This window comes from Eleutherodactylus coqui, chromosome 1, assembly GCF_035609145.1.
Source record: "Eleutherodactylus coqui strain aEleCoq1 chromosome 1, aEleCoq1.hap1, whole genome shotgun sequence".
Classification (NCBI taxonomy): Eukaryota; Metazoa; Chordata; class Amphibia; order Anura; family Eleutherodactylidae; genus Eleutherodactylus; species Eleutherodactylus coqui.
Window position 1 is genome coordinate 89,396,757 of NC_089837.1, and position 23,300 is coordinate 89,420,056.

General features: G+C 49.9%; 1 protein-coding gene across 6 annotated transcripts in view; it reads left to right on the forward strand.

Annotated features, from left to right (window-relative positions):
- The window catches only part of LOC136622186 (alpha-1,4-N-acetylglucosaminyltransferase-like), a 63,171-nt gene extending 42,537 nt beyond the window's left edge, over positions 1-20,634 (forward strand). For all 6 annotated transcript variants that reach the window (XM_066598076.1, XM_066598081.1, XM_066598080.1 and 3 more), the window contains one exon: positions 19,948-20,634. In XM_066598076.1, coding sequence (XP_066454173.1) covers positions 19,948-20,535 — 588 coding nt within the window. In that variant the 3' untranslated portion in view covers positions 20,536-20,634. The remainder of the gene's footprint in view (positions 1-19,947) is intronic.
- Positions 20,635-23,300: the final 2,666 nt, after the last annotated feature.

The window sequence follows — 23,300 nt, forward strand, 5'->3', positions numbered from 1 at the left end:
GAGCGAACGTACTCGTCCGAGCTTGATATTCATGCGAATATTAGGGTGTTCGGGATGCTCGTTACTCTTAACGAGCACCACGCGGTGTTCGGGTTACTTTCACTTTCCTCTGTGAGACGTTAGCGCACTTTTCTGGCCAATTGAAAGACAGGGAAGGCATTACAACTTCCCCCTGCAACGTTTAAGCCCTATACCACCCCCCTGCTGTGAGTGGCTGGGGAGATAAGGTGTCACCCGAGTATTGAAATCTGCCCTTCCCGCGGCTCGCTACGGATGTATTCTGACATTAGTTCAGGGAAAGTGGTATCGTGTTGGAGCTGCTATAGGGAGAGTGTTAGGTGTATTGTAGGCTTCAAGAACCCCAACGGTCCTTCTAATGGCCATAAATCGTCTCTATATGCGCTCAGTGGGGCCGGCGGCAGCAGCGCCGACCCCATTGAGAACATATAGAAGACAAATCCTTCTTTTCTGCCACAGCTGTAACAGCTGTAGCAGAGAAGAACGATGTTTGCCCATTGAATTCAATGGAACCAGTAATACAGCAGGTTCCACTGAATGCAATGGGCTGCCGGCGATCGCAGGATGAATGGTCGGGAAGGGTTAAATATATAACCCCTTCCCTGCAATTCATCCAGAAATGTGATACACTAAAAATATATACCGGCGTATAAGGCGACGGGGCGTATAAGACGACCCCCCAACTGTCACCTTATACGCCGGCAATACAGTGGAGCAAAGAATAAAAAGCATTACTCACTTCTTCAGACGATCTGCGCCGCTCCTGTAGACTGTCACTCCTTCCTGGTGTTCTGCGGTGCTCCTGCAGGCTGTCGCTCCCTCCTGGTTCCCGGCAGAGCATTGCTTTCTCTACGAAAGGCTTTAAATCCACGCCTCCAGAAACACACGTGCCTTCAGCCAATCACAGCCAATGACAGTGATGTCATTGAATTGCTGTGATTGGCTGTGTTTCTGGAGGCGGGGACTTCAAGCCTTTCATAGAGAAAGCTTTAGTCCGTGGACCAGGAAGGAGTGACAGTCTGCAGGAGCGGCGCAGATCGTCTGAAGAAGTAAGTAATGCTTTTTATTCTTTGCTCCACTGTATTGCCGGCGTATAAGGTGACAGTTGGGGGGTCGTCTTATACGCCCCGTCGCCTTATACGCCGGTATATATTTTTAGTGTATCACATTTCTGGATGAATTGCAGGGAAGGGGTTATATATTTAACCCCTTCCCGACCATTCATCCTGCGATCGCCGGCAGCCCATTGCATTCAGTGGAACCTGCTGTATTGCTGGTTCCATTGAATTCAATGGGCTAACATCGTTCTCCTCTGTCACAGCTGTTACAGCTGTGCCAGAGAAGAACGATCTTTACGCTGACAGTGCGGGGGGGGGGGGCACTCTTGCCGCTATTGTGGCTTAATAGTGGGACCTGTGAACTTGAGATGCAGCCCAACATGTAGCTCCTCGCCTGCCCTATCCGTTGCTGTGTCGTTCCCATCACTTTCTTGAATTTCCCAGATTTTCACACATGAAAACCTTAGCGAGCATCGGCGAAATACAAAAATGCTCCGGTCGCCCATTGACTTCAATGGGGTTCGTTACTCGAAACGAACCCTCGAGCATTGCGAAAATTTCGAGCACCCGAGCATTTTGGTGTTCGCTCATCTCTAATTATAAATTATAAATATATTATAAATTGTGCTTACCTTGTACAGACAGGTTGGGGCATGGGATCTTACGCTTTATTAAAACCTTACCAAACTCTTATAAATAACCGACACAGACACCAATATTGGATAAAAAAGGACACAGTGTTTATTAATGGGGTTACAAACATTTGGGGAGAAATGTAACCAATAATAACCATAACACTTCCTGTAAACTGTTTTACAGGCCCAAGTTTACTAACCAATCAATAACCATAACAGTTCATGTAAACTCTGTTTTACAGGCCCAAGTTTATTAACCAATCAATAACCATAACAGTTCATGTAAATTCTGTCTTACAGACACAAGTTTACCACCACCAAACTCTGCGACAATCCCCCACCAGGCCATGGCATCCACTAATGACATGGCCCCCCCAACACCCGCAGCCTCCTCAATTATCTACACAAATCCATATTAAAAATATCCAACGCAATCTCTGACAAGTATACTATATCATTCCTATGGAAGCCTGGAACAAGACCTTCCAAATCAGCATATCTAAAAAGAAAAAAATCCACTCCTGGCATGAGCGCTCTACCACCTACAGTAGTTAACCCTTCTCCTAATTCTCTCGCTGTATATAGGCCTCGGCAATGACCATAATAATCGAGGAACAATATCTGAAAAAACTATCACTGTATCTGGAACCTTGTTAATGCTCCACATCTCCCTTTCAATGTCCCATGACATATCAATGTGTTCTCTTCTATGTCATTAACCCCTAAGTGTAAAATTAAAACATCTGGACAGGGCCCACGTGACTCTCCAAGCCCACGTGACTCTTTATACATCAGTTCAGCCATTAACCCACTCCACCTCATACATCTATTACCGCACCAAAAAGTTCAAACTGTGATCTGTACAATCCCACAATTTCGCAATAACAGCGATCTGCTGCCCTTCTCCAAGCCCAGAACACAAAGGAGGGTCCAACAATCCACACAATACTTTTCTTAATTCCTAAAATGAAAAAAGAATTAGTACACCATATTATTAAGGCGCATGTACAACTTAAAATGAGATGAACCCCATCTGTCTACTTTTTCTTCAATAAAACCCCACCTGTAAACAATTTTAGGCACCATTATACATTAAAAGCGAGATAATGACTGTCCATCATCCCTGTCTCCCCCAAAACAAGACAAGGACTTCTACTAATTTTTGCTCCATAAGATCTTACTTTTGCCATGTATAGCTGCCTGGAAAAACCTTGTGCTTGCAAGCATAGACACATGAACGCCTGCAAATTCCTAACCAGGCATATATTCTCATGAAAATGAGCAAACAAGCGAATCCACGCCGCTTTACCCATTTTGTCTTTAATTATTTTAAAGCTCCCATAGTTTGACACATCCTTAAGGCCCCAAAGTCACATCTAAACAGCTGTACCTCATATGCTGATCTACACACTTCAGGCAATACTTTTACCAAATTCTCTAGTAAGCTAAATGTGATAGCAGAACGTTTATCAGGGGCATACACTACTGCCTTACAGCCCCTGATCAATCGTTCTACCTGAAAAACAGAATTAATGGGCACCAGATTATGCCATCTTTGAAAGAAAGCAATACCCGACAATACCTTCCAAACTGAGCTATATGAGCGCTGCATCCTGAATGTTGGACTCTTCTTCCCTGAATTGCTGCATCCGCAAACAAGACTATAAGATAGCAGCTGCATTAATCTCACACTGACCATCTCTAACATCAATAAGAGGTTATATGTTAGACATAATCTGACTAGCACATGGACTAACTCCTGCCGATCGGCTCTTACCAACAATCACTCCATAACCATTATCCACTGATGTCAGCACCTAATGATAACTCATCCGCTTCCACAAACTCCCATCACCAAGCTGACCGACCATTAAAGTCACAGATACCAACCATACCACTAAATCCTGGTTTAGCTCCCTTGACATCTGCGAATGCGATGTATGGGCCTTCCAACCGCACATCACCACACATAACCTGTGGGAATATCTGCGATCAATAATAATCACCCATTAAGCCAAACAGAACAGACCTGCTAACTGCTGCAACCCCCTCCATGTAGTTTTCCTTTTTACGTAATGTCTGACTAATTAAACCCATAAACTATATACCCCTCACATTGGCAATTACAAAACCATCACAATGCTATCAATTGAATACCTAAAAACTCCAACCGAGTACATGGCCATACCATTATTCCCATTCGCCAGCGGCACCCCAAAATCCTCCATCGTGAACATATGCCCTCTAAAACTTGTGCACCCCTCATTACCCTGATGTCCCATAAACAACAATCATCTAAGTAGTGTATTACATCTACATCAGGAGATTCCTTCCTCCCACCTACTCTAAAAATTAGGATAGTCCCAAATAATAATAGGATGCCTTAGATCCCATCGGTAACGCCAAACCGGAAACCAAAGGATTAAAACCCCAACCAATAAGAAGTTATCCGAATAATGCATTACTTCACCGAAGTGCCATAATAAAGCCAATGTAGTCACATGATGCATAACTTAATGCCAGCAGCTCAGGAGCGCCTCAGCATTCAGAGGCAACTGCTTGGGGTAGGATAGGTGATAAATAACCAGGAGGAGATAGACTCCTTCTATGGCATCACCCTTAAAGGGGACAACCTCAAATTGAAAAAAGGGGGGTATCAAAATGACTGGCAACTCTGCCCTCATCTATGTGCTTAGCAATTTAACTACCTCAGGATCATAAACAGCTGAAATTAACTTATTAACCCCTTTACAGGTGAGTCCCTTTAACTCATGCACATATAAGCCGTAGCGGGAGCCTTCTTTAATGAGCCGGGCCTACTTCCAATATGAGGGCCTCACTGGAGTCTTGCCGTATTGCAGGAAATTCTCTATTTCCTGGATGCAAGGAATCTGTACTGATTTCTGACTAAAACAATAATAAATGGATGAGAGCGGCACAATATGAGCCCTCATGGCAGTACCCACACCTCTCCATTACCTCGATGCCATAAATGTAACCACTAGAGATGAGCGAACGTACTCGTCCGAGCTTGATACTCGTTCGAGTATTAGCGTGTTCGAGATGCTCGTTACTCGTAACCAGTACCACGCGATGTTCGGGTTACTTTCACTTTCATCTCTGAGACGTTAGCGCGCTTTTCTGGCCAATAGAAAGACAAGGAAGGCATTACAACTTCCCCCTGTGACGTTCAAGCCCTATACCACCCCCCTGCAGTGAGTGGCTGGCGAAATCAGGTGTCACCCGAGTATATAAATCGGCCCCTCCCGTGGCTCGCCACAGATGCATTCTGACAGAGATCAGGGAAAGTGTTGTCTTGCTGAGGTTGCTATAGGGAGAGTGTTAGGAGTATTTTAGGCTTCAAGAACCCCAACGGTCCTTCTTAGGGCCACATCTAACCGTGTGCAGTAGTGTGGAGGCTGCTTTTTGCAGTGTTGCACTTTTTTTTTTTTTTTGTATATCGGCCGTACAGAGCATTGCGCCCTGCAGTAATTATACATAGTCCAGGGCCAGTAGTGGTGGTGAGGCAGGGACAGAAGACATATTTATTGAATATAGGCAGTGGGCCTTTCCAAAAACATTTGGGAAAAAAAATCTATTTGGGCTGCCTGTGACTGTCCTCAGTGTACTGGGTCTGTGCTGGGTGTAGTTGTCCTCCTAATTCATACGCAGCCAGCTAAGTGTTACAGCAGGCTTGCGCAAAATTATTTCCTGGCTCTGTGTTGGCTGTTACATGACCGCTGTATTCCAGTCCACAGTGCAACAGTCTGCAGTTATTTTACATACTCCAGGGCCAGTAGTGGTGACGCAGAGAGAGAAGACATATACAGTGTATATAGGCAGTGGGCCTTTCCAAAAACATTTGGGAAAAAAAATCTATTTGGGCTGCCTGTGACTGTCCTCAGTGTACTGGGTCTGTGCTGGCGGTAGTTGTCCTAATTCATACGCAGCCAGCTAAGTGTTACAGCAGGCTTGCGCAAAATTATTTCCTGGCTCTGTCTGGGCTCTGAAATCACCGCTGTGTTGCTGTTCACAGTGCAACACTCTGCCGTTCTGTGACATAGCCTAGGGCCAGAAGTGCTTAGGCAGGAACAGAAGACATATTAATATTATTGATTGAATATAGGCAGTGGGCCTTTGCAAAAAAATTTGTGGGAAAAAATCTATTTGGGCTGCCTGTGAGTGTCCTCAGTGTTCTGGGTCTCTGCTGGGTGTAGTAGTTCTCCAAGTTGATACGCAGCCAGCTAAGTGTTACAGCAGGCTTGCGCAAAATTATTTCCTGGCTCTGTCTGGGCTGTGAAATCACTGCTGTATTGCAGTCCACAGTGCAACACTCTGCAGTTCTGTGACATACTCCAGGGACAGAAGTGCGTAGGAAGGGACAGAAGACATATTAATATTATTGATTGAATATAGGCAGTGGGCCTTTGCTAAAAAATTTGGGGCAAAAAATCTATTTGGCCTGCCTGTGACTGTGCTCAGTGTTCTGGTCTGTCTATGCTGGGTGTAGTAGTTCTACAAAATCATACACAGCCAGCTAAGTGTTACAGCAGGCTTGCGCCAAATTATTTCCTGGCGTTCCGTAAGCGAAGTCAGCCTCCAACCACAGGCCAATAAGCGGCACATTTAATTACAGCATTCTGTTTCTGCATTACTGGTAATACAGCATGTTGAGGGGTATGGGTAGGCCTAGAGGACGTGGACGCGGCCGAGGACGCGGAGGCCCAAGTCAGGGTGTGGGCACAGGCCGGAGCTCCTGATCCAGGTGTATCGCAGCCGACTGCTGCGGGATTAGGAGAGAGGCACATTTCTGGCGTCCCCACATTCATCGCACAATTAATGGGTCCACGCGGTAGACCTTTATTAGAAAATGAGCAGTGTGAGCAGGTCCTGTCGTGGATGGCAGAAAGTGCTTCCAGCAATCTATCGTCCACCCACAGTTCTGCGCCGTCCACTGCTGCAACTCAGAATCCTCTGGCTGCTGCTCCTCCTTCCTCCCAGCCTCCTCACTCCATGAAAATGACACATTCTGAGGAGCGGGCAGACTCCCAGGAACTGTTCTTGGGCCCCTGCTCAGATTGGGCAGCAGTGGTTCCTCTCCCGCCAGAGGAGTTTATCGTGACTGATGCCCAACCATTGGAGAGTTCCCGGGGTCCGGGGGATGAGGCTGGGGACTTCCGGCAACTGTCTCAAGACCTTTCAGTGGGTGAGGAGGCCGATGACGATGAGACACAGTTGTCTATCAGTGAGGTAGTAGTAAGGGCAGTAAGTCCGAGGGAGGAGCGCACAGAGGATTCAGAGGAAGAGCAGCAGGACAATGAGGTGACTGACCACACCAGGCTTGCTACGCCTACTGAGGACAGGTCTTCAGAGGGGGAGGCAAGGGCAGCAGCAGGGCAGGTTGCAAGAGGCAGTGCGGTGTCCAGGGGTAGAGGCAGGGCCAGACCGAATAATCCACCAACTGTTTCCCAAAGCGCCCCCTCGCACCATGCCACCCTGCAGAGGCCGAGGTGCTCAAAGGTCTGGCAGTTTTTCACTGAGAGTGCAGACGACCGACGAACAGTGCTGTGCAACCTTTGTCGCGCCAAGATCAGCCGGGGAGCCACCACCACCAGCCTCACCACCACCAGCATGCGCAGACATATGATGGCCAAGCACCCCACAAGGTGGGACGAAGGCCGTTCACCGCCTCCGGTTTGCACCGCTGCCTCTCGCCCTGTACCCTAACCTGCCACTGAGATCCAACCCCGCTCTGAGGACACAGGCACTACCGTCTCCTGGCCTGCACCCACACCCTCACCTCCGCTGTCCTCGGCCCCATCCAGCAATGTCTGTCAGCGCAGCGTCCAGCCATTGCTAGCGCAAGTGTTTGAGCGCAAGCGGAAGTACACCGCCACGCACCCGCATGCTCAAGCGTTAAACGTGCACATAGCCAAATTTATCAGCCTGGAGATGCTGCCGTATAGGGTTGTGGAAACGGAGTCCTTCAAAAGTATGATGGCGGAGGCGGCGCCGCGCTACTCAGTTCCCAGTCGCCACTACTTTTCCCGATGTGCCGTCCCAGCCCTGCACGACCACGTCTCCCGCAACATTGTACGCGCCCTCACCAACGCGGTTACTGCCAAGGTCCACTTAACAATGGACACTTGGACAAGCACAGGCGGGCAGGGCCACTATATCTCCCTGACGGCACATTGGGTGAATTTAGTGGAGGCTGGGACCGAGTCAGAGCCTGGGACCGCTCACGTCCTACCCACCCCCAGAATTGCGGGCCCCAGCTCGGTGGTGGTATCTGCGGCGGTGTATGCTTCCTCCACTAAAGCACCCTCCTCCTCCTCCAACGCAACCTCTGTCTCGCAATCAAGAAGTGTCAGCAGCAGCAGTATGTCGCCAGCAGTCGGTGTCACACGGCATGGCAGCACAGCGGTGGGCAAGCGTCAGCAGGCCGTGCTGAAACTACTCAGCTTAGGAGATAAGAGGCACACGGCCCACAAACTGCTGCAGGGTCTGACAGAGCAGACCGACCGCTGGCTTGCGCCACTGAGCCTCCAACCGGGCATGGTTGTGTGTGACAACGGCCGTAACCTGGTGGCGGCTCTGCAGCTCGGCAGCCTCACGCACGTGCCATGCCTGGCCCACGTCTTTAATTTGGTGGTTCAGCGCTTTCTGAAAAGCTACCCACACTTGTCAGACCTGCTCGGAAAGGTGCACCGGCTCTGCGCACATTTCCGCAAGTCCCACACGGACGCTGCCACCCTGCGCACCCTGCAAGATCGGTTTAATCTGCCAGTGCACCGACTGCTGTGCGACGTGCCCACACGGTGGAACTCTACGCTCCACATGTTGGCCAGGCTCTATGAGCAGCGTAGAGCTATAGTGGAATACCAACTCCAACATCGGCGGCGCAGTGGGAGAAAGCCTCCTCAATTCTTTTCAGAAGAGTGGGCCTGGTTGGCAGACATTTGCCAGGTCCTTGGAAAGTTTGAGGAGTCTACCCAGGTGGTGAGCGGCGATGCTGCAATCATTAGCGTCACCATTCCTCTGCTATGCCTCTTGAGAAGTTCCCTGCAAAGCATGAAGGCAGACGCTTTGCGCTCGGAAACAGAGCCGGGGGAAGACAGTATGTCGCTGGATAGTCAGAGCACCCTCCTGTCTATATCTCAGCGCGGTGAGGAGGAGGAGGAGGAGGAGGAGGAAGATGAGGAGGAGGGGGAAGAGACAGCTTGGCCCACTGCTGAGGGTACACATGCTGCTTGCCTGTCATCCTTTCAGCGTGTATGGCCTGAGGAGGAGGAGGAGGATCCTGAAAGTGATCTTCCTAGTGAGGACAGCCATGTGTTGCATACAGGTACCCTGGCACACATGGCTGACTTCATGTTAGGATGCCTTTCTCGTGACCCTCGCGTTACAGGCATTCTGGCCACTATGGATTACTGGGTGTACACACTGCTTGACCAACAGTATAAGGAGAACCTTTCCACTCTAATACCCGAAGAGGAAAGGGGTTCAAGAGTGTTGCTATACCACAGGACCCTGGCGGACAAACTAATGGTAAAATTCCCATACGACAGCGCTAGTGGCCGAAGGCGCAGTTCCGAGGGCCAGGTAGCAGGGGAGGCGCGGAGATCAGGCAGCATGTACAGCACAGGCAGGGGAACACTCTCTAAGGCCCTTGACAGCTTTATGGCTCCCTAGCAAGACTGTGTCACCGCTCCCCAGTCACGGCTGAGTCGGCGGGAGCACTGTAAAAGGATGGTGAGGGAGTACGTAGCCGATCGCACGACCGTCCTCCGTGACGCCTCTGCCCCCTACAACTACTGGGTGTCGAAGCTGGACACATGGCCTGAAGTCGCGCTGCATGCCCTGGAGGTGCATGCTTGTCCTGCGGCTAGCGTCTTGTCAGAGAGGGTGTTTAGTGCGGCTGGGGGAATCATCACAGATAAGCGTACCCGCCTGTCAACCGACAGTGCCGACAGGCTAACACTTATCAAGATGAACAAAGCCTGGATTTCCCCAGACTTCTCTTCTCCACCAGCGGACAGCAGCGATACCTAAGCAATACGTAGGCTGCACCCGCAGATGGAAGCATCGTTCTCTATCCCCATCAAAAACGGGGACCTTTTTGCTTCATCAATCTGTGTATAATATTCCTCCTCCTCCTCCTGCTCCTCCTCCTGAAACCTCACATAATCACGCCGAACGGGCAATTTTTCTTAGGCCCACAAGGCTCAGTCATATAATTTTTCTAAACAATTTTTAGACGTTTCAATGCTCATTAAAGCGTTGAAACTTTCACCTCAACCAATTTTTATTTTAACTGGGCTGCCTCCTGAACTAGTTACTAATTAAGCCACATTAACCAAAGCGATTAATGGGTTTCACCTGCCCTCTTGGTTGGGCACGGGCAATTTTTCTGAGGTACATTAGTACTGTTGGTACACCAATTTTTGTGGGCCCTCGCCTACAGTGTAATCAAATTAATTTTTAGCCCACCTGCATTACAGCTGACGTTACATCAGCTGTGTTGGGCACTGCAATGGGATGTATTTATGTACCGCCGGTGGGTTCCAGGGAGCCACCCATGCTGTGGGTCCACAGGGAGTTGTAACTGCATCTGTCCACTTCTAAAGAACCCCAGTCTGACTGGGGCATGCAGTGTGGGCCGAAGCCCACCTGCATTAAGCACGACATTACATCAGCTGTGTTGGGCACTGCAATGGGATATATTTATGTACTGCCGGTGGGTTCCAGGGAGCCACCCATGCCGTGGGTCCACAGGGAGTTGTAACTGCATGTGTCCACTTCTAAAGAACCCCGGTCTGACTGGGGCATGCAGTGTGGGCCGAAGCCCACCTGCATTAAACATGAATTTATTACCTCAGCTGTGATGGGCAATGCAATGGGATATATTTATGTACCGCCCGTGGCTTCCTGGCACCCACCCATGCTGTCGGTCCACAGGGAGTTGTAACTGCATGTGTCCACTTCTAAAGAACCCCGGTCTGACTGGGGCATGCAGTGTGGGCCGAAGCCCACCTGCATTAAGCACGACATTACATCAGCTGTGTTGGGCACTGCAATGGGATATATTTATGTACCGCCGGTGGCTTCCTGGCACCCACCCATGCTGTCGGTCCACAGGGAGTTGTAACTGCATGTGTCCACTTCTAAAGAACCCCAATCTGACTGGGGCATGCAGTGTGGGCCGAAGCCCACCTGCATTAAGCACGACATTACCTCAGCTGTGATGGGCAATGCAATGGGATACATTTATGTACCGCCGGTGGGTTCCAGGGAGCCACCAATGCTGTGGGTGCACACGGAATTCCCATTGCGGAGTTGTACCTGCCTGTGACTATTTATAAAAAAACGCGGTCTGACTGGGGCATGCAGACACCTTGACAGAATGAATAGTGTGTGGCACATAGGTTCCCCATTGCTATGCCCACGTGTGCAGCTCCAGATGGAGGTGGCACAGGATTGGATTTCTCATTGCTTCTGTACAGCAGCTGTGCAGCTGAAGGCTGGGCAGGGACAGTTTGGTGTGCGCTGTGGACACTGGGTCGTAGGGGGGGGGGGGGGGGGGTTGGGCAGCATGTTACCCAGGAGAAGGGGCAGCGGAGTGTCATGCAGGCAGTGATTGTGCTTTGTTGTAGCTAGTGTGATGCTTAGCAAAGTTATGCATTGCTAATGAGGGCTTTTCAGAAGTAAAAGTTGTTGGGAGGGGGTGGGCCCACTCTTGCCGCTATTGTGGCTTAATAGTGAGACCTGTGAACTTGAGATGCAGCCCAACATGTAGCCCCTCGCCTGCCCTATCCGTTGCTGTGTCGTTCCCATCACTTTCTTGAATTGCCCAGATTTTCACAAACGAAAACCTTAGCGAGCATCGGCGATATACAAAAATGCTCGGGTCGCCCATTGACTTCAATGGGGTTCGTTACTTGAAACGAACCCTCGAGCATCGCGAAAAGTTCGTCTTGAGTAATGAGCACCCGAGCATTTTGGTGCTCGCTCATCTCTAGTAACCACACATCCAGGTAGTGAGGCGCCCCAAGGATGTCTAACCACCACCTAACTAGTTACACCGAGGTAGTGAGGCGCCCCAAGGATGTCTAACAACCACCTCACTAGTTACACTGAGGAAACACCAACATCGCGGTAACCATTATTAACCATCTCTGCTCCTCCGGTCATCATTAGATTCTGCTTCTTCATATAAAAGTAACAGTTATAAAATAACAAGTAATTATAACCCAGATCTGACTTACAGCAGTAGCCGCCTCAACCACAGACTGCCTGCAGTAGTTACCTCACAGCTGACTGTCTGCATACAGTGGTTACCTCACAGCTGACAGTCTGCATACAGTGGTTACCTCACAGCTGACAGTCTCCATACAGTGGCCAGTTACCTCAGAGCTGACAGTCTCCTGCAGTGCTCAGCTACCTCAGCGCTGCACTCAGTTACCTCAGCGCTGCGCCCAGTTACCTCAGCGCTGCGCCCAGTTACCTCAGCGCAGCGCTCAGTTACCTCAGCTCAGACATGATACCATTAATAAAACACTATTGTTTATCAGACATAAATTCTCCATCATCACCCTGAACTCGCCCTTTCTTTACAGCCTAGTAAGGGTTAACACTAACACATTTAAAACTGACAAATCTACCTTAGGGGGCGCTCACACGACGGCCCCCATGCCCAGCACTTCGGGAGCCAAAACCAGGAGCAGAGAGAATGTATAATGGAAAGATTTCCATGTCTTCCCTATAATGGACCCACTCCTGGCTCCGGCCCACCAAAAAACCGAACACAAAAACCGCCGTGCGAGATTGATGCCAACTGGTACACAAGCTAAATCCTTATATACACAGGTGGTTACCGGGGGTCTCACCAACTTGTTGAGCTTCACCTGTACCCTGCAACTGCAGCAGCACAGGACTTGGCAGAGGTGCCATCACCATCTTATAGAGCTTCACCTGTACGCTGCCCCTGCAGCAGCACAGGACTTGGCAGAGGGGCCGTCGCCATCTTGTAGAGCTTCACCTGTACCCTGCACCTGCAACAGCACAGGATTTGGTGTTGTCATCTGGTGGCACTGTTCCTGCTGGCATGGCATCGCACTGTTCCCACTGCCAGTTTTCAGTCGCCTCAGATTGGATGAAGGTGAAAGGCAGCCTCTGGGTTCGCTTCGCTGGTGGTTCTCTATTGACAAGTCCTCCTCAGATACAAGTGTTCAAGCAATGTCCTCTGCCTGTTCAGCTCCTCCTGGGCTGCACTTCTGACAAGTCCTAAGCTGAAGTACAGAGAATTCCAGACATCTGTGCAGCTATTCCTTACTGTCTGCTTCATCCTCGCTGACAATCAGCTGCTGCAGGAAGTCCTCCATCTTCACAGAGGACTTGAAGCTGTGACAGGAATTGTAAAAGGAGCTGACAGGAATAGGGAGCTGTCACCTGGATGCTGCATGTTGCTTCCTTTCCAGATGATGATGGCCCACATCTCTGCACCTCCATATCTCACTGCTGCTCCTCTCAGCTTGTTCCTCTGGGCCAATCACCAGCCACTATCAGGCCACCAGATTCTGCCTGACAACCACAGGCATTTCCCACCATTTCTCTTCAGCCAATCATTAGCTGCTGCCAACCAGTCCATCACTGGGCAGAGCTCACTCCCTGCCATCTCATCTGACCCAGTAATGATCTTTGTAAAATATCTTGGTTAACCAGTAAACCTCCTCCATAGAGGGTGACATATCATCCATCCATCATGTACCTAAAGCTCCCAGATTCCATGAGGCTTTCCCTCCTAACTGTCCCTCAAGCCTTACAAGGGGTGTGTGTGTGTGTGGGGGGGGGGGGGGGGGGGGGGGGGGGCAGACAGACTGAAAGCTACATCAGTGTTCGTCTTTAGTGGTGTTCAGCACTGTGTACACCACAGGATAAGGAGACTCTTTTTTTTTAAAGAACAACTTAAATTTAAAAGCCTTCTTATTCTTAGGAAACCAATTGGAAAAAATAAAAATGGACTGGGATGGTGGAGGCTTCAAATGGGAGACCCCATCTATGTCTCTATTAGAGATGAGCGAACACCAAAATGCTCGGGTGCTCGTTACTCGGGACAAAATTAACGCGATGCTCGAGGGTTCGTTTCGAGTAACGAATCCCATTGAAGTCAATGGGTGACCCGAGCATTTTTGTATATCGCTAATGCTCGCTAAGGTTTTCATTTGTGAAAATCTGGGCAATTCAAGAAAGTGATGGGAACGACACAGCAACGGATAGGGCAGGCGAGGGGCGACATGTTGGGCTGCATCTCAAGTTCCCAGGTCCCACTATTAAGCCACAATAGCGGCAAGAGTGGCCTCCCCCCCCCCCCCCGCCAACAACTTTTACTTCTGAAAAGCCCTCATTAGCAATGCATACCTTAGCTAAGCACCACACTACCTCCAACAAAGCACAATCACTGCCTGCATGACACTCCGCTGCCACTTCTCCTGGGTTACATGCTGCCCAAACCCCCCCCCCCCCCCAGTGTCCACAGCGCACACCAAACTGTCCCTGCGCAGCCTTCAGCTGCACTCATGCCACACCACCCTCATGTCTATTTATAAGTGCGTCTGCCATGAGGAGGAACCGCAGGCACACACTGCAGAGGGTTGGCACGGCTAGGCAGCGACCCTCTTTAAAAGGGGCAAGGCGATAGCCCACAATGCTGTACAGAAGCAATGAGAAATATAATCCTGTGCCACCGCCATCAGGAGCTGCACACGTGGGCATAGCAATGGGGAACCTATGTGCCACACACTATTCATTCTGTCAAGGTGTCTGCATGCCCCAGTCAGACCACGTTTTTTTATAAATAGTCACAGGCAGGTACAACTCCGCAATGGGAATTCCGTGTGCACCCACAGCATGGGTGGCTCCCTGGAACCCACCCGCTGTACATAAATGTATCCCATTGCAGTGCCCATCACAGCTGAGGTAACGTCCGATTAAATGCAGGTGGGCTTCGGCCCACACTGCATACCCCAGTCAGACTTGGGTTCTTTAGAAGTAGACGCATGCAGTTACAACTCCCTGTGGACCCACAGCATGGGTGGCTCCCTGGAACCCACCGGCGGTACATAAATATATCCCATTGCAGTGCCCAACACAGCTGATGTAACGTCAGCTTTAATGCAGGTGGGCAAAAAATTAATTGGATTACACTGTAGGCGAGGGCCCCAAAAAATTGGTGTACCAACAGTACTAATGTACGTCAGAAAAATTGCCCATGCCCAACCAAGAGGGCAGGTGAAACCCATTAATCGCTTTGGTTAATGTGGCTTAATTGGTAACTAGGCCTGGAGGCAGCCCAGTTAAAATAAAAATTGGTTCAGGTGAAAGTTTCAACGCTTTAATGAGCATTGAAACGTATAAAAATTGTTTACAAAAATTATATGACTGAGCCTTGTGGGCCTAAGAAAAATTGCCCGTTCGGTGTGATTACGTCAGGTTTCAGGAGGAGGAGCAGGAGGATGAATATTATACACAGATTGATGAAGCTAAAAGGTCCCCGTTTTTGATGGTGATAGAGAACAATGCTTCCATCCGTGGGTGCAGCCTACGTATTGTTTAGGTATCGCTGCTGTCCGCTGGTGGAGAAGAGAAGTCTGGGGAAATCCAGGCTTTGTTCATCTTGATGAGTGTAAGCCTGTCGGCACTGTCGGTTGACAGGCGGGTACGTTTATCTGTGATGATTCCCCCAGCCGCACTAAACACCCTCTCTGACAAGACGCTAGTCGCAGGACAAGCAAGCACCTCCAGGGCATACAGCGCGAGTTCAGGCCACGTGTCCAGCTTCGACACCCAGTAGTTGTAGGGGGCAGAGGCGTCACGGAGGACGGTCGTGCGATCGGCTACGTACTCCCTCACCATCCTTTTACAGTGCTCCCGCCGACTCAGCCTTGACTGGGGAGCGGTGACACAGTCTTGCTGGGGAGCCAGAAAGCTGTCAAAGGCCTTAGAGAGTGTTCCCCTGCCTGTGCTGTACATGCTGCCTGATCTCCGCGCCTCCCCTGCTACCTGGCCCTCGGAACTGCGCCTTCGGCCACTAGCGCTGTTGGATGGGAATTTTACCATCAGTTTGTCCGCCAGGGTCCTGTGGTATAGCATCACTCTCGGACCCCTTTCCTCTTCGGGTATGAGAGTGGAAAGGTTCTCCTTATACCGTGGGTCGAGCAGTGTGTACACCCAGTAATCCGTAGTGGCCAGAATGCGTGTAACGCGAGGGTCACGAGAAAGGCATCCTAACATGAAGTCAGCCATGTGTGCCAGGGTACCTGTACACAACACATGGCTGTCCTCACTAGGAAGATCACTTTTAGGATCCTCCTCCTCCTCCTCCTCCTCCTCCTCCTCCTCAGGCCATACACGATGAAAGGATGACAGGCAAGCAGCATGGGTACCCTCAGCAGTGGGCCAAGCTGTCTCTTCCCCCTCCTCCTCATCCTCCTCATGCTCCTCCTCCTCCTCCTCAACACGCTGAGATATAGACAGGAGGGTGCTCTGACTATCCAGCGACATACTGTCTTCCCCCGCCTCTGTTTCCGAGCGCAAAGCGTCTGCCTTTATGCTTTGCAGGGAACTTCTCAAGAGGCATAGCAGAGGAATGGTGACGCTAATGATTGCAGCATCGCCGCTCACCATCTGGGTAGACTCCTCAAAGTTTCCAAGGACCTGGCAAATGTCTGCCAACCAGGCCCACTCTTCCGTAAAGAATTGAGGAGAGGCTGACTCCCACTGCGCCACCCATGTTGGAGTTGGTATTCCACTATAGCTCTACGCTGCTCATAGAGCCTGGCCAACATGTGGAGCGTAGAGTTCCACCGTGTGGGCATGTCGCACAGCAGTCGGTGCACTGGCAGATGAAAACGATGTTGCAGGGTGGCAGCGTCCGTGTGGGACTTGCGAAATGTGCGCAGAGCCGGCGCACCTTTCCGAGCAGGTCTGACAAGCGTGGGCAGCTTTTCAGAAAGCGCTGAACCACCAAATTAAAGACATGGGCCAGGCATGGCCCGTGCGTGAGGCTGCCGAGCTGCAGAGCCGCCACCAGGTTACGGCCGTTGTCACACACGACCATGCCCGGTTGGAGGCTCAGTGGCGCAAGCCAGCGGTCTGTCTGCTCTGTCAGACCCTGCAGCAGTTCGTGGGCCGTGTGCCTCTTCTCTCCTAAGCTGAGTAGTTTCAGCACGGCCTGCTGACGCTTGCCCACCGCTGTGCTGCCACGCCGCGCGACACCGACTGCTGCCAACGTGCTGCTGCTGACACTTCTTGATTGCGAGACAGAGGTTGCGGAGGAGGAGGAGGGTGGTTTAGTGGAGGAAGCATACACCGCCGCAGATACCACCACCGAGCTGGGGCCCGCAATTCTGGGGGTGGGTAGGACGTGAGCGGTCCCAGGCTCTGACTCTGTCCCAGCCTCCACTAAAATCACCCAATGTGCAGTCAGGGAGATATAGTGGCCCTGCCCGCCTGTGCTTGTCCACGTGTCTGTGGTTAAGTGGACCTTGGCAGTAACTGCGTTGGTGAGGGCGCGTACAATGTTGCGGGAGACGTGGTCGTGCAGGGCTGGGACGGCACATCGGGAAAAGTAGTGGCGACTGGGAACTGAGTAGCGCGGGGCCGCCGCCGCCATCATACTTTTGAAAGCCTCTGTTTCCACAACCCTATACAGCAGCATCTCCAGGCTGATAAATTTGGCTATGTGCACGTTTAACGCTTGAGCGTGCGGGTGCGTGGCGGCGAACTTGCGCTTGCGCTCCAACACTTGCGCTAGCGACGGCTGGACGGTGCGCTGACAGACATTGGTGGATGAGGCCGAGGACAGCGGAGGTGAGGGTGTGGGTGCAGGCCAGGAGACGGTAGTGCCTGTGCCCTGAGAGGGGGGTTGGATCTCAGTGGCAGGTTGGGGCACAGGGGGAGAGGCAGCGGTGCAAACTGGAGGCGGTGAACGGCCTTCGTCCCACCTTGTGGGGTGCTTGGCCATCATATGTCTGCGCATGCTGGTGGTGGTGAGGCTGGTGGTGGTGGCTCCCCGGCTGATCTTCGCATGACACAGGTTGCAGACCACTGTTCGTCGGTCGTCTACACTCTCAGTGAAAAACTGCCAGACCTTTGAGCACCTCGGCCTCTGCAGGGTGGCATGGTGCGAGGGGGCGCTTTGGGAAACATTTGGTGGATTATTCGGTCTGGCCCTGCCTCTACCCCTGGACACCGCACTGCCTCTTGCAACCTGCCCTGCTACTGCCCTTGCCTCCCCCTCTGAAGACCTGTCCTCAGTAGGCGTAGCAAACCAGGTGGGGTCAGTCACCTCATCGTCCGGCTGCTCTTCCTCCGAATCCTCTGTGCGCTTCTCCCTCGGACTTACTGCCCTTACTACTACCTCACTGATAGACAACTGTGTCTCATCGTCATCGTCCTCCTCACCCACTGAAAGGTCTTGAGACAGTTGCCGGAAGTCCCCAGCCTCATTCCCCGGACCCCGGGAACTTTCAAAAGGTTGGGCATCGGTCACAACAAACTCCTCCAGTGGGAGAGGATTCGGAACCCTTGCTGCCCATTCTGGGCAGGGGCCCGGGAACCGTTCCTGGGAGTCTGCCTGCTCTTCAGAATGTGTCATTGTAATGGAGTGAGGAGGCTGGGAGGAAGGAGGAGCAGCAGCCAGAGGGTTCAGAGTTGCAGCAGTGGACGGCGCAGAACTCTGGGTGTTCGATAGATTGCTGGATGCACTTTCTGCCATCCACGACTGGACCTGCTCACACTGCTCATTTTCTAATAAAGGTCTACCGCGTGGACCCATTAATTGTGCGATGAATGTGGGGACGCCAGAAACGTGCCTCTCTCCTAATCCCGCAGCAGTCGGCTGCGATACACCTGGATCAGGAGCTCGGCCTGTGCCCACACCCTGACTTGGGCCTCCGCGTCCTCGCCCGCGTCCTCTAGGCCTACCCCTACCCCTCAGCATGGTGTATTACCAGTAGTGCAGAAACAGAACGCTGTAATTAAATGTGCCGCTTATTGGCCTGTGGTTGGAGGCTGACTTCGCTTACGGAACGCACAGCAGAGCCAGGAAATAATTTTGCGCAAGCCTGCTGTAACACTTAGCAGGCTGCGTATGAATTAGGACAACTACCGCCAGCACAGACCCAGTACACTGAGGACAGTCACAGGCAGCCCAAATAGATTTTTTTTCCCAAATGTTTTTGGAAAGGCCCACTGCCTATATACACTGTATATGTCTTCTCTCTCTGCATCACCACTACTGGCCCTGGAGTATGTAAAATAACTGCAGACTGTTGCACTGTGGACTGGAATACAGCGGTCATGTAACAGCCAACACAGAGCCAGGAAATAATTTTGCGCAAGCCTGCTGTAACACTTAGCTGGCTGCGTATGAATTAGGACAACTACCCCCAGCACAGACCCAGTGCACTGAGGACGGTCACAGGCAGCCCAAATAGATTTTTTTTCCCAAATGTTTTTGGAAAGGCCCACTGCCTATATTCAATAAATATGTCTTCTGTCCCTGCCTCACCACCACTACTGGCCCTGGACTATGTATAATTACTGCAGGGTGCAATGCTCTGTACGGCCGATATACAAAAAAAAAATGTGCAACACTGCAAAAAGCAGCCTCCACACTACTGCACACGGTTAGATGTGGCCCTAAGAAGGACCGTTGGGGTTCTTGAAGCCTAAAATACTCCTTACACTCTCCCTATAGCAACTCCAACAAGACAGCACTTTCCCTGATCTCTGTCAGAACGCATCTGTGGCGAGCCGCGGGAGGGGCCGATTTATATACTCGGGTGACACCTGATCTCGCCAGCCACTCACTGCAGGGGGGTGGTATAGGGCTTGAACGTCGCAGGGGGAAGTTGTAATGCCTTCCTTGTCTTTCTATTGGCCAGAAAAGCGCGCTAACGTCTCAGAGATGAAAGTAAAAGTAACTCGAACATCGCGTGGTACTCGTCTCGAGTAACGAGCATCTCGAACACGCTAATACTCGAACGAGTATCAAGCTCGACGAGTATGTTCGCTCATCTCTAGTCTCTATGTTGTCCATATGCCATAATAGGACATGTGGACATAGGGGGTTGTCCTATATAGACCACCAAAGTCAAAAGTAGTTACAGTACGTCAAAGTTGCTTGCCACTATTTACTCACAATGTTTTCTTCTTCTTTTGATAAATCCTAGATAAACCCGGGAAGAGAAGTTCACTGGACTTATGTTAAAGCAGACGCCTGCAGACTTGCCATGATCTGGAAGTACGGAGGCATTTATATGGATTTTGACATGATTTCAATTCAACCCATTCCTGAAGACAATTTTGTAGCTGCTGAACATAGCAGATGTACAACCAATAGTGTTTTTGGTCTCCCTCCACACCATAAGTTATCATGGGAGTTTATGGAAAACTTTGTACAGAATTATAAAGGAGAAGTATGGGGAAACCAAGGACCAATACTTTTCACACGTGTCGTAAATAAGTATTGTGGTTTTCCACAGTTTAAAGCTATTGATGACCTTAAGTGTGCAAATGTCTCCTACCTTCATCCTGAACGATTCTATCCCTTTGCGTATTCAGATTGGAGAAAATACTATGAGGTTTGGAAAGTCTTGCCAACTTTTAATAATTCTTATGCTCTTCATCTCTGGAACTACATGAATGGTGAAAAGAAATCCATGGTGGTTGGAAGTAACACACTGATAGAGCATCTCTATAAGCAATATTGTCCCTCCAACTATGAAAAAATATTACATAATGTAACTACTCACCACTAAACTTTATTATTCCAAGTGACTTCATAACGTAATTGTGTGTTGGTTTTGTTACAAAAGACATTGCATTCTGTTATGCTATTGAGGATGAAAAGTGCCCTAAGGCCTCCTTCCCACGGACGGATTTCCGCCGCGTAATACGCAACAAAAATCTGCCGCGTTGCCCGCAGCTATTAGATTCTATTAAACCTAATAGCTCAATGCTCACGGTGCGGAATTCCATTGCGGAATTCCGCACCGTGATATCTCCCATCCTCACCCGCGGCATGCTCTATTTGCCACGGGTGTACAAGGGGCCGTCTTCCATTGCAGTAACACAGCGGAAGATAGCGTGAAATCGCCTCTCCGCCCGACGACGCCGCATCATATGACACGGCCGGCCGCGTCATGTGACGCTGTGGGAGTGTCTTGTGACGTGGCTGGCGTGTCACATGACGCTGCGGCGCGTCACGCCGAAGCGTCATGCGGGACCCAGGACACCGGATCCGCTGGTAAGTATGGGGTCTCTGGGTGGCGCCGTGACAGGCTTCGCCGTGGAATATTCCGCGGCGCAGCCCGTCACGGCCATGTGCAGCCGGCCTAAGGGCTTTTAGCCACTAGCATTTTTTTAACGCTGCGATATCGCTTTGTTTTTTTACTGCGAAAGTCAATGGGACTTTATGTTAAAATCGCATCGCACAAAAATTGCAGAAGTGCAATTTGCGATTTTTGTGCAATGCGATTTTAACATTAGAAAGTCCCATTGACATTTGCAGAAAAAAAATGCAGCGATATCGCAGCGTTAAAAAAAGGCTAGTGGGTAAAAGCCCTAAAGCTGGGTTCCCATGGGTCGTTTTCTTGGTGGAAATCTCGCGGTTTTGCCACAGCAAAAAAAAAGCGAGATTTCTGCCGGGAAAGCGCAGCTTCGAAACTCACGGCACTTAGCCGCGGGTTTTGGAGCATCTGGGCCGCATGCTTTTCGGTTGCGGACAGTTCTCCCATAGAGAAGAGCGCGGACGCAACGGAAAAAATAATAGACATGCTGCAGCCGGGAAATCCGTGCCACAGCGTCCGCTGCTGCCAGCTTTGCTGCGACGGATTGGCCATCTCGTATGACAAGATTTTTTTACAAATATTGCCCACATGGCTGGCTAATCCTGGGATTAGCGGCTGTAGGCAGATTTGCTGCAGTGAAATTCCGAATTTCTGTGGCAAATCCGCCCTGTGTGAAACCAGCCTAAGGACGCCTTCACACTGGTGATGAAATCACACAATTTCCCAGTGGTGTGAGAAATCGCAAAATTATGAAGCCAATGGCTTCAAATAGCTCCATTTCCATGTGCAAAGTTTTAATGCTTGGGATGCAGGGTTAAAACAAAATTGAGGCATGTCTATTCTTTTTGCGATCTCACCCTGTTGTTTCCAATGGGGCGGGCGGCATTCATTGAATGGCTGGTCACAGCGCTCAGCCAATCAGAGACAGCACTTTCAGATGGCAGGGATTTTTCAATCTACAGGCATGGATTACTTTTGGGGTAGGGCTTATATTTCAAGAACCCCCTGAAAATCCTCACCACTGGGAGTCCCCTGCCACTGTACGTCTCTTTCCTTCTGGATCTACTTCTGTGGCTTTGGCCTAAACTGCAAGAAGAAAATATGATTAAAACTTGTCTGTGAGACACCCCAATGCTGATTTTCACTTAAAAATATAATTAGTTCCTTATTGTTGACTTAAACACAGATAACTGCATGTTAAAGCATAAGAGCAGGGAAAGCGATACCAAGCATGACCGATGGCCAATTCGCATTAACCATGTCCCATCTGGGCCTGCTTAGGGTCACTATCCTTGGTCCCAAGTTTTAACATGCAGGTATGTGTATTTTAAGTCAATAATAAAGAACCAAAAAAGACTTTGAATGCAGAATACCAGTAAAGATATCTGTGGATGTTCTTTTTTTCCCAGCTGTGTGGAATGACTGAGTTGGTCTATGTGATTTACTATATTACTCTATTATAATGTTGTGAGGCTACACAGGGCAGTTTCTAAGGGATTTGGTGAACAGGACGAGCATCACAAAAGCACCCCTCCCACCCCAAATCCAATAATACGGACAACCTTACTAACAATCCTGACAATGTTAATAATAGTGCTGCCTAATTGAATTGGCAGAACTTCATAATACCACTACAGCTGCAGAACATTATAATACACACCTCAGCTGCTGCAGAAGCTTATAATATACATCTCAGCTGCTGTAGATCATAATACACACAAAGAGATCTTCACACATTGCGTATTCTCTGCAGATTTTCTGCAGTATAAAATCTGTAGCCAAGCCACAGCAGGAAATTCACACTAAAATCCATTATGATGCAGATTTGCTGCAGATTTCATCCCTCTCACTTGAAATAGATGAATCCATTGTGAAAATCTGCATCACAAATTTACAAATCACAGTGCAGGTCAATTTATCCATATTTAAATGCTGTGAATTTGCTACAGCTAATTCCACTGCATAAATCCACAGCATTTTCGCCTAATATCTTAAAAGTGATATAATTAGTTTAACTCAATTCTCACAGGCAAGCATCAAAAATGCATAAACAATACCCAACCCTCCTCCTTTTCCCTCACTCACCTATGTTAGCGCAAATAAATATTTGCTACAGTAATTGGTATGTTTTTAGGTATCCAAATTAATTGAGTATATTTGAGCTCAAAGAAGCTTACAAACCCCACACACTTTGGATGTGATTGGAAGTCATCTGTTTATTCCATTAACAAGCA